This window comes from Phoenix dactylifera, chromosome 18 (assembly GCF_009389715.1).
Source record: "Phoenix dactylifera cultivar Barhee BC4 chromosome 18, palm_55x_up_171113_PBpolish2nd_filt_p, whole genome shotgun sequence".
Classification (NCBI taxonomy): Eukaryota; Viridiplantae; Streptophyta; class Magnoliopsida; order Arecales; family Arecaceae; genus Phoenix; species Phoenix dactylifera.
This window is the reverse complement of record NC_052409.1, coordinates 2,335,442-2,346,868: the sequence shown is the minus strand read 5'-3', so window position 1 is coordinate 2,346,868 and position 11,427 is coordinate 2,335,442. Positions and strand designations below refer to the sequence as shown.

Below are 11,427 nucleotides of genomic sequence, written 5' to 3'. Positions count from 1 at the left end.
TTTTGCATTCCTTCAACATAATGACGTTTGCTTCCAAATTGGCAGGTATTTCTCCATGGCCTGTGGAGAATTCATAGCAAGAGGTATGGGTTATATGAGGACCGTGAGAAATTCTAACAGAGAATTCTTTGATGCAATTCTTCCTGGTCATCATTGCTCCTCGATGAAGCATTAGAGGTGTTTACGAATATTTAGGGTTTGTTTGGATGTTGGAAGATCTTGTCTGTTTGATATGATCTTCTAACGAAGCATACTTATCTGAAAACACACCACTGAAACTGTAGCAAAAAGTGATTGGATTGCCGTAGTAACGTTTCCATGTCCTTCAAGCATTTGATACTCCTCCAACTGCCCCAAGCACCTTCTAACACCCTTTTTCTTTTGCAAATTCAATAGTCATGTCCCACTGGAAGCTAGAAGATCTAATCAGATCAATAAAACCTTCTGGCATCCGATCAAGGTCTTAATTGCAAAGAATAGTTTTTGGGAGCTACGGAGGAAGTTTCGGACTCATATTGCTCCTAGGTTGAGAACGAGAGTTAAACTTTATGAGGTTGAATCTTCGGTTGTTTCTCAGCAGCTCAAAGATAGTTGATTGTTAGTTGACAAGTCATAGGTTGGAATCCTACTTGGAAAGATTTGATTAATGCTTAATTAAAGAATGACGAATTGAATTAAAGGGGTCATATTGACCCTTAGGAGTAGGCAACCTATTCTCTATCTTTGTTTTTATTGCATTCTATCTCATCATATCATATTTTGTCCTACGATATTTGAGAATCACCATCAATACCTCGACGTAGATTCAGATCTAAATGTGGTTTTCAAGTTAAGTTCCAAATTGGTAGATACTGTCAAAAAAAGAGGTGGTACTTTATGCAAAAATGAAGTGGAATGAAAGAGGTAAATAAAGCTTTTGCACATTTTCGTATTATTGAACCAATTAATTTTATCTCATCTAGTTGGTAATTATAAGTTCATAACAGTTATAGCCTTCATTATTTACCTTAGAAAATAATAATTTAAGTTTTTATATAAAAATATCACCTATCATCTTTGCTATCATGATATTATAATGGAGAATAATGGACAGTGGACAAGAAAAAAACATCATTATTTTTTTCGTTTACTTTTCATTGAATAGAAATATTACTTTTAGGATGGTACACTCCTTTTTGGAAGAAAATTAGATGAAAACATTTAAAATATGAAAATATGATTTTATTTAATGCAAGGTACAACTGAAAATGGCAGCCGTAATTTACATTGTAAAAAACCATTATAATTCTATTTTTTCCTTGGTTATTATATATACATGGTGTTACTATTATGGTTTTAACACTATTAATTAAAACCCTGTTATGATGTTAAACTTCAAATTTTGATACCCTCTCATTCATACGGTAAACCAACACCAAAGCATGCATGCTGCAGCGAAACTCCTACCCAGCATAGTGAGATGAATGCAGAGCTCAAAGCAAGCCAAGAATCACCATCAGCTTTGGTGACGGAATCAATTGAATCTCAGGGATACACAGCATCATTTGAGTGACCAAGTTTGGATCTTTCACTCGAAATCTTAGATTTCAGGTTGGTGTAGAAACAAACATCACTATTTCTTGTATACTGTCGGATCTTTGAATATGCAAACCGTCAGAACTCAAAATTATCCTGAAGACAAGATGGCTAGATTGCATTCATCTGATCAAGATGAAGAATAAATACATAGGAGAAATGGAAATGCTATCCTTGGGAATGTATATCAACAATTTATCGAACACTGTTAGTCCCTTGTGAGTGAGTGCTTTCATGGTAAAAACTTTCATCCTAGGCATAAAACATGAACAGGAGGACAGCTATTGAATATAGATGAGAAATTAGACGAGTAGGTAGTGGAAATTCACCAGGGCAAACATGGTATCTCTAGCTCAGCATGATGGCAAGTCTGGACTTTGGATATCCACAAAGTTGTAGAGTAGTCTATTTGTTTGGATTCAAGGATGGAATTGTGCAGATAAAAGAAAAAAAAAAGGAAGACCAATGGGAGAAAAAGAATCCCAAAAGTTTATGGAATGAGAAACTTGGGTTTACCCAAGTTGGAAAAAAAAAGGAAAAAAAAAAAGTGAAAAGAGAATTGTCTTTTAATTTGGAATAAAGGAATTGGATTTTTGTCCAAATAAAAGACAAAATGTCCGAAATGAAAATTTCTTTAATATATATAAATATAATATATGGAGTTATCTAGTCAAATAACTAATCTTCTCTGATGGTATCATTAAATTTGTATTAATATTAAGTGAATCAATAAGTTTTTTTCCCGGTCCCCGGTATGTGGAAGCTTCTATTTCTCCTCGTCCTGCAACTTTTCGCCTCCGTTGTATGCAAGCTTCAGCTTCCGCTTTCTCATTCGTCTCCTTCGACGTTTCTCTCGGTTCCTACGCTTCTAGGGTTTCCGCTGCCTCCCGTCTTCCCTCCTCGACTATTCGTCTCGGTCGTCGCGATCCCCTTCGGCACGTCTCATCTTCTGCGGACGATCTCTTTAATCCGTACCGTCGCCGGCGGAGTTCGGCGCGCCGGCCTCCGCTCGCGATAGATCCCACGTGCGGCGATCCCAGATCCCGAGAGTGGGATATCGCTAGGAATTCTCTTGCTCGCCGGGCCGTTCTCGATCCTCTCCGCTCATATTTGGTTCGGTTTTGGCTGCGGTCAGTAAGTCTCCGCCCTTTAGTTTTTGATTTGTTTTCGAATTTCTCCGGCTTTCGTATTTATTGGAATTTTATTTGTTGTGGGTTTTTTCTCGAGAAATCGGCATTGGAGTTGAATCAAGAGCGGTCAGTCAGTTGTAGGACGTGAAAAAGTTTACTTCTTGATGGTTGTTGTGTTCTTTGATCTTAAATTCATTCATTTTCATGCGGGTTAGGGCTTTTATGTCATGATTTCTTATCTCCTATGGAAAAATCTTTGTTTGGACGGGTTCTTGATGTTAGCTCATGTTTCCTCTTTTCCATCATAAAAAAATAGAGCTTATATTTCCTCTCTATAACCTTTGAGGGATTTAAACGTATTGGACTTTGTCCAATCCTTTCGCTCAAAAGAAGTTTGAGGGATTTGATTAGCCTTCGCTCAAAAGAAGTTTGAGGGATTTGAATAGCCTTCGCTCAAAAGAAGTTTGAGGGATTTGATTAGCTTCATGGTCATAGATCTAAATTACGAGATGTGAATGGATCAAGAAAAATCTCCCGGGACCTAGATATTGATTCTGTTGAGATTATTAACTTGCCTCGATCTTGATTCTTAGGAAACTTTGTACTGAAAACAGACTAAAAAGGTATTTTCTGTCATTATCATCCTTTGGTTTCTCGTCACTGATTATTTATACTGGTACTGATCTAGTTGCCATTTATTTTTTTTATAGACGCATCTGGATTTGTTTATTGGAGACTTTCCTTTTCTTTGCTTGCTATTTAGACCCTTACAAAAGTGTTTTTTTTTTTTTTGTTATTTGGTGCTGATACTTGCTTCCCTTGCTAAATGTTTTTTTTTTTTTAAGGAAAGTTTCACTAGATGATCCTTCTCCTTCTCTCCAACTTGTCACCTTTTCTTGTTTAAGAATATTGGCACCATTAGAAATCGATTGTACTTTCACATTCAGATAAGAAAATTGTTGATAAGTAAGGACACTCTGCATGGATTTTCTTTTATTAGTGATGGAAAATAACTTACATGCCCTAAACTGGTTTATCATGTTACATTTAACATGACAAATGGCTTAGCATATGAGTATCAAAACTTCTTTAATGCTTGGCGCAGAAAAAATCTCCTTAAATAGTTTTACTATGATTTTCTTTTTAAAAAATCAGGGTTGGTGCATAAATTTGAGAGATTTTAGATGTCAGTCGCTAAGGTAAGAGCTTGTAGCAGCCCTGATGCAATGATGCCCGAGCAGAAGACTGTGAAACCAGAGAAGGTTGGACAAGATCCCCTTGACAATTTCATCAAGCAGGCAATAGGAAAAGAGCCATTCCTTTCATTCTCTGGAGTGGGTGATAACCCTGTTCAATGGATACAACTGCTCCACGCACTGGACCAGCAGGGAAGCAGCAAAGTTTCTAAATGTTCAAAGGCAGACAATGGTGTTGGAGGAAGGGAGCACTCTCTTGAACTTTGCAATTGTTTGAGCTCTGAAATCAACGGGGTTAAGGAATTTGTTCACCCTCGAAAGGATGCTGGAGCCCCTCCAAAGGAGAAAAAGAGCACATCTGAACAATTGCAAACACTCAAACTTCCTGAAGCTGTTGTTGCCTTTGCTCAGGCTGCTGCAAAGGCAAATGGTGAGCCTGAAAAATATATTTCTAGTGTCAAAAGCAGGTAGTTTGGGTCGTAACTAGTGATAGGTTTTGATTGTTGCTGAAACAAAAGGGGTGTTTGGGTTCATAAACAAACTTGTATCTTTTGGCAGATCTCCCCAGATGGCCCTTGGTGTCACCATCTAAGGTGCAATTGCTTAAATGTGACAAGTGCTCTCGAGAATTTTGTTCGTCAATAAACTATCGACGGCATGTGCGTGTGCATCGCCGGTCTCTGAACAATGACAAGGTCTTTTTATGTTCCTTCTTTTCTTCATGTTTGACGGGCTAACAAGTTTTATTTTTGCAGATTTATTCTTTATTGTATGCTTTTTCTGATGAGGAGATGGTATGTTTAATTGCTTTTTAGGAAAAGCGGATGTATTATTAAATATTCAATACAATCATCACTCCGTGCATCTAATATTTCCTAACCAGTGTATCAGATGGAACTCATGATTATTTTACAATGCTGACTTACAATTCATTCAGCTTGTTTTATGTTTTTTTTTCCACTAATTTTTGAATAAATTACAATGTGCACATTTTAAGGAGTATTAGGTTGTCTAAATGTAAATCTAACCTTAGAGCTTTTTCGTTTAAAGAAACTGGCAAAATAACCTGGCAGGTGTGTGGTGATCCTGATTACCTAATTTGTTGTGCGAGTTTCCTTTTCCTTTTTTATCTTTGCTGTTTTTTCTCCCTTCAGCAAAGAGCTACATTTCACTTATACATTTTCTGTTCAAGTTTCTAACTACTTGGATAAAAAGATGCAGTTTTGAGTTTAAGATGGTTTAGAACAGCTGATGGGCATTGGCTTTTCTTTAATAGAAAATTTGTTAAATCCTGATTATTTGATGATTCATTATTCTGAGATCATACTTTGTTTAATTCTCCTCCTTTTCTGTTACACGTTGTTCTGCTCTTCATAAATTGCTGATGCTTGGCTGACAATTTGTAGGACTCTTCTAGTAATCGGGAATTCTTGGCTGCATTTTGGGACAAGGTAATGCTTTGCCTAAAATACAACTAATGAATGATGTATTTGGTTGAAACTGGTATTGAGCGCAGCAAAATCAACACATCAGCTAAGCTTAAAAATAATAGACCTATTAGACAGGATTTAGGCATCAGTTGAATTTGCTTGCGAAGATCTAAGTTGGTCAAGGCTTGGGCCATTCCTAAACTGGATTCCACCCATCTCATTTGCAGCTGTTATATATTTTTTTCTTTTTAACAGACAATAGCTTAACTTTTGTTTTCCTTTTTTATTATTTCAGCTATGTTTGGATGAGGCAAAAGAAATCATGTCCCTCACAGATGTGGCTATAGAGGTGATGGATTAATTGAAATGCTATTCTTCTATAACTTTTGAATCCAGTCATTTAATTGTGCAATCTTTAATATCGATGCTAGTTATCTAACGGTTCATGGTTATCTCCAAGAGACGTTGCCTTTTGAATTTCTCCTTGTATGTTATCTCTTCTAGTTATGTGTTTGTAGAAGTGAAAATCCTACTGTATCAATTAAGACTATTTTCTTGATATTTGTTGCTGCTAAAGTAGGAAGGAACAAGATTACACATGCTAGAAACATCTTGCATCTAAACTTGGAAATTTCTACATATGTGCCAGGTCTGTATTGGTTGAAGGCATTTTGGTGGTAGTAGTAATTGTGCCGTAAAAGAAAATGATAAAGGAATAAAATGAGTTTTGATCTTGCCAAGGCCATAATGTTCCCCGGTCCTTATTTCTTTGGTAGAGCAGTTTTACTGCTTTCCTAAAAGTGTTGGTGAAACCCTTATTATCTATAAATATAGTTCCCAAGTTAACCACATTTTTTTAACCTTTCCAGGTTATGGGTTTCATAGGCTCAATAGCATGCGAAACAAAGGATTTTGAAAACCCATAATTATTGAATGTTGGGTTGCACTGTCATGGAAGGACCACCTTTTGACCGATTTCAGTATCCTGTCAATCTAAACACGTGAAACAATGGAAAAAGAATAGTACTATATTGCATTTGCTGTCTGGGAAGTGGATACTAATAAGCAGCACATTTTCAGGAAGTTGCTGGTTCTGCAATCATAAGAGCGTTGTCATCATGGATTCGAAAGCCAGGGTTTTCATATCTACCACAAAAGTACGTCAAGGCTGGTGCCACTCTTTTGGTAAGGGGGCATTTATGTATAACTGTGTTACTTTAAATCTTTCCTGATGTATATAGTATAGGAATCATGAAAATTTTGTTTTATAATGCAGGATGTTGTCCAATCTAAGCCTTCCAGGTTCCTTATGTCATCAAAGGAACTATTTGATGTGCTTGATGAGGCAAGTGAAAAAACCTTTTTGCGTGCTGGCACAGCTATGTCATTGCAAAAGTTTGTCTTAAATGGAGAAGCTGGGAAGATTGCCTTGGAGATGAAAAATCTAGTTGCATGCACTAGTTTTCTGCTTGAACAGAAACTGGTATGGTTAAAATTCTCCTTAGTTGCATGTTGGATCTAAATCATCTGGTTGTTGATAAGATATGTCACCATGACAATTTTTGTATAGGTCAAAGCATGGCTCGCTGACAAGGATGCTGAAGCTTTGAGGTGCCAGAAGTTGCTTGTGGAGGAAGAGGAAGCTGCTCGGAAAAGGTACTCTTATGGTCTAACAAACACCAGAAGAGTTGATTTATATTAACTATCAATTCAACAATAAAGGGAACATCAGTTACTTGCATTTTCTGGACTAACATACTTTGTTTTGGTTTCTCATCAGAATGAACATTTATAATGGATGCACAAACATGTTGATGCCTTTTTTAAGTTGTTGTTTCTGTTTTTATAATTCACCATGCAATGGTGACCTTTCAAAAAGGCATGTTTTTCTTTTGTTTATTATTTTTTTAGCTCATGTTACAAATAAAAGGGGATTCTACCTGTTCTATCCTGTTTGGAGGCTCGAAGCACCCCTCTCCTTCATATGGCACCTCATACAAACTGTTAAACCAATAACCTGTGAGACTGGTTTCTTGCATTTCATGTTCTGCACTTGATGCCTGGTTCTTTTTGCTCAGCATTTCAATGGTTCTATTAATCATAAAACCTTCTTTCATTTGATATGCGCTGTTCCAACTAATGATGAACGAATTCGAAGACACAGCAGAGATGTTACTGACATGATTTTGGTTGATGTTCTATATTATTAGTTTTCCACATATGCTAGACATGCTCTCCTCCTTTTGATACTTCTGACATATCCTTGATAGTCAAGCTTCAATATCAACCAGCCTTGAATTTTATGGTTGGTTGATATTTGAAAACTAAATTTACTTTTGATTTAACAAGTTTGGCTTGGGTTATCTGTAAAGACGTTGACTTCTAGAGTTCAGGTAATACAAGCAAAATTTCTGACCGGCTGGTAGCAGTTTAAGAAAAGCTGATCCAGATCACTTATGATTTTATGTAATGTTTGGCTTGAACATGATCTCAGTATTGGTGTTTCTGTATGCAAAATACTTCTAATGATATCCCAAATCATATTTAATTACTTATCTAAAATTTGTTCCTTGATTATTTTATGATTTGAGTGAAATTGTGCCTCTTGTTTTCTTAAGCTTTATTTCATGTATAGTTAGTGTTCTTCCTCCCTTTAGATGCTTGAACAAATCCAGATTAGATGGGATAACAGTTGATGGTTGGTGAAGTTGAGTTCGAGTATGATGCTGACTCCTCAGGTTGATTCTAACATTTTTCAGTAATGATTAGTTCAGTGGCTATCTGTTATGGCATCTATTTCGTCTGAGTTGCATCTCGACTTATTATGTCGTACTTTCAATTGAACCTAGATTATCTTAATTTTTGTTTTTTTTCCCTTTTCCTTTTTTTCTGCGGGGCGGGGGGAGGATGGGTGGGTTTGCATATAAGAACATAGACCTAGGTTTTTTTTTTCAAATCCCTGAGTTTAATACAAAATCGTATTTAATTTGATCTCTGTCATTGAAGACAAGCTGGTCTCCTGGAAAGGAAAAGGACGAAGAAACTTAGGCAGAAAGAGCAAAAGGCAAAGGACTTTACTGATGCGGACAATAGGGTTCATTCACCTGGTACCATGGAGTATACATCCGGTTCCACAGGAACACCAAGTCCAAGGGCTCCATCCGAATCTGACTTGTACGCTCAAGAGGCATCAATTGATCAAGACCCACAATCTTTAGAGCCCACTGGATCACCAGATCCCGTTGCAGATACAAACTTCAGATTGCACGTGCACACTGAGGATGCTGATCAAAATATGGATCACCTAAAGCAAATGGAGAATTGCAGAAGACAGCCAACTGTGACCTGCTATCTACTATCAAAACCTTCTAGAAATTTTCGGAGTGGTTTCTACTCGGGTCAGGTTCCAGTGGCAAAGTCTTCCATTTCGATGAAACATGGCACTCACAAGGATCCAAAGGCTGCTACATCAGCCAATTGGAATAAAATTTGGACACGGAAATTCAGACCTGATAGTGAAGAAGCGGGTTCGTCTGACAGAGTAGACAGAGAACATAGAGATCAGCCAGTTATCATTGATAACTCTGAAGTTTTAATAGGTTCTATCAGTGTCACACTTGGACAATCAAATGATTGTTGCCAGGACTCGAGCTCCCCCTGCTGTAGTCATTATCAAGAGAAGTTGGTTAAGCCTGATTCCAGTATGAACGATGTCAACTGCTCCGGAGCAAGGCTGTGGAAACCAGTGGCTTGTCAAGATAACTGTGATTATGCCATCATAAGAAGTGATAAGAGAGAGAACAAAATGGACAGACACGCTACTGGAACTGCTATTTCACCTGATCAGAGCTGTCTTGCTTCTGGTGGAATGGATGGTGCTGGTTCTGAGAGGTGCAAGGATTTGTTGGCACTGCACAGAAGTGCAAACTTGTCAGGACCTTTGCTATTCTCAGTCAAAGATGCGGAGGCTTTCCTTGCTCAGAGTAAGGATCTCTCTCATTGATGTTTCCCTTTCTTAAGTATGTGGTAACTCTTCCCCTAGGTGTTCTATTGCCACTACCAGTAACGGCTTATCAATCTGAACCCTTTGGTCTGTTGGTCACCTGATGAGAGCTCTAACATGAATATCTCAGTTTAATTGGATTATCATGCCAACTTGGTGAGTGAAGCGGTCGGAATCATTAACTTGCACTCTTATGACTGCAGATACCATGTTCAATTGGTTTTCAGCTCTCGTCTGTTCATCAGGTGGCTGAAACATCATATGGTTCAGACTGATAGAGATATTAATAGGTGCTACAAGGATGGTGTAACCTGTGTGAGTGACTAGGTTGTTCGCTGTTGATTGGATGGCCAAAAAGGAAGTTGCAAGCTGTTATGATGTCATTCAAAGCTTAATACTCTACTGTGAAATGCGAATCTGACAGAACTTTCATGTTGTGCAGGGTGGAGGGAGGCCATTGCATCTGATCATGTCCAGCTAGTTCTACCCCCCAAAACTGAAGCATTGGATAATTTCAGAAACCCCAAGGGTAATTGCACGGAGGCACCAATGCAGTCTACCAATTCCATTGGATGGAGCATTCTTGGTCGTGCAGAGAACACGACGGGCTCAACCAAGCCGGCATTTGGTGCTTCCAAGCCCAAATTCAGACCAAAGCCAGAAAGGAACTGCAAGTTGCAGTATGTTCCCAAGCAGAGGAATAATGCTTTAGGAGAGTAGATTCAATGCTTTTGAGTTTCCAGCAGAGGTTCCAGTTTTATTGAGAGGTCTTCTGTGACCATAAAACTGCCCTTTTTTGGTAGAATTTATTTGATTTCTCCTTTTTTTCCTGCTTAGACCTCGCAATCAGTCTCCTTAAATTTTATCTGTAATAATTTGTTTTCTGGTGTCATTGCTATTGCTTTTTATGCATTTCTCCCTTTTGTCTCTTATTTTATCAGAAATTCTATCATCTCTCATGGCCTGGAAATTATATGTATACCTTTTTTCTGGTTTGTGGCGCTATTTCTTTCTTCTTTTTTTTTTTTTTGAGATTTTCCTGCTATCATGACTTGAAAGAATCTTAGACCTTGTCACAAGGTCAGTCTTGGGTTCATTTTTCAAGCTTTACTGGTTTCTGCAGCTATACAAATTTGGATATGAGGTGTGGATGTATTATACCAGACGAAGCACAGAACTTTGTGAGGATTTGCATGGAAGCTGTCTTGAGGCCAAATTAGCATGTCAATCTTCATTTACAAGGACCTCTATCGTCATTTTCCAGAATGGAGGCTATGGATAATCTGAACTCACCATTTAAAATCCCTGAATCTTCCACTCCCTCTCAGGAGGACCCTTATATTTTTATGGTGAAAAGAAGCTGCATCCAATCTGGCTATGGTATTTTTCGCAGTGGAGGCCTGAACTAATACTTGCGAACTACTGAAATTTGATTCCAAGTTCGTGTTCAGCATCACGTTTGAGAAAGAGAAGCTTTAGTGATACCGCTATCAATTTCTTAAATCTGCATTTGTCTATGCAATCATTAATATTTATTGCATTTATATGACTTGGATTAATTTCTATATATCAGAAAATTGATGATCGTGTTTAGGTTTGTGATTTCACTTGTTAATTCAATTTATTACATGCTCAGAGTTTGTTGAAGATATAGCATCACATTATTACATGAAGAAAATTTAACCTCTCCATTAGGATTATGAGAACTAGAGGTTGCTGGAGGACAGCTATCCCCTGTAGTTTACTGAATACATGCTGTTCTATCAGAGGCACGCCCATATATTCGCATGCTTGCATACATGGATTTCTTTTTTAATAACTTAAGATTGGCTTGATGGCCGGTTTACTAACCCAAATAGTTGACACCTCTAGTTCCGTATATGAATTATTTGATCTTCAGACTTGTTGGGTGTAATAAGACGCAGGCAACAACATAATATTCTAAATTTAAATTATTCATCATAACTTCTCTATTCACAGGATTTGCGTTCAAATCCTCGTAGTCAGGTTGCAACTCCAGTTTGTATAATACTTGGCGTATATAAACATTTCTTGCCAATACACGAAATTGTCATGGGCGATTAAATTTTCCA

General features: G+C 37.6%; 1 protein-coding gene across 4 annotated transcripts; it reads left to right on the top strand.

The window, feature by feature from the left end:
- Positions 1-2,325: 2,325 nt before the first annotated feature.
- LOC103698622 lies at positions 2,326-10,325 on the top strand. 4 transcript variants are annotated; one of them, XM_039115367.1, is made up of 10 exons: positions 2,326-2,705; positions 3,861-4,331; positions 4,460-4,596; positions 5,308-5,352; positions 5,627-5,680; positions 6,412-6,516; positions 6,608-6,814; positions 6,902-6,987; positions 8,338-9,314; positions 9,777-10,325. In XM_039115367.1, the coding sequence occupies exons 2-10, from the start codon at positions 3,890-3,892 to the stop codon at positions 10,052-10,054; spliced, it is 2,331 nt and encodes a 776-aa protein (XP_038971295.1). In that variant the 5' UTR covers positions 2,326-2,705; positions 3,861-3,889; the 3' UTR covers positions 10,055-10,325. The 4 variants fall into 4 exon arrangements, with proteins under 4 accessions (XP_038971295.1, XP_038971296.1, XP_008778885.2 ...); XM_039115368.1 differs by having other exon boundaries at positions 9,538-10,325; XM_008780663.3 differs by having other exon boundaries at positions 2,326-2,709.
- Positions 10,326-11,427: the final 1,102 nt, after the last annotated feature.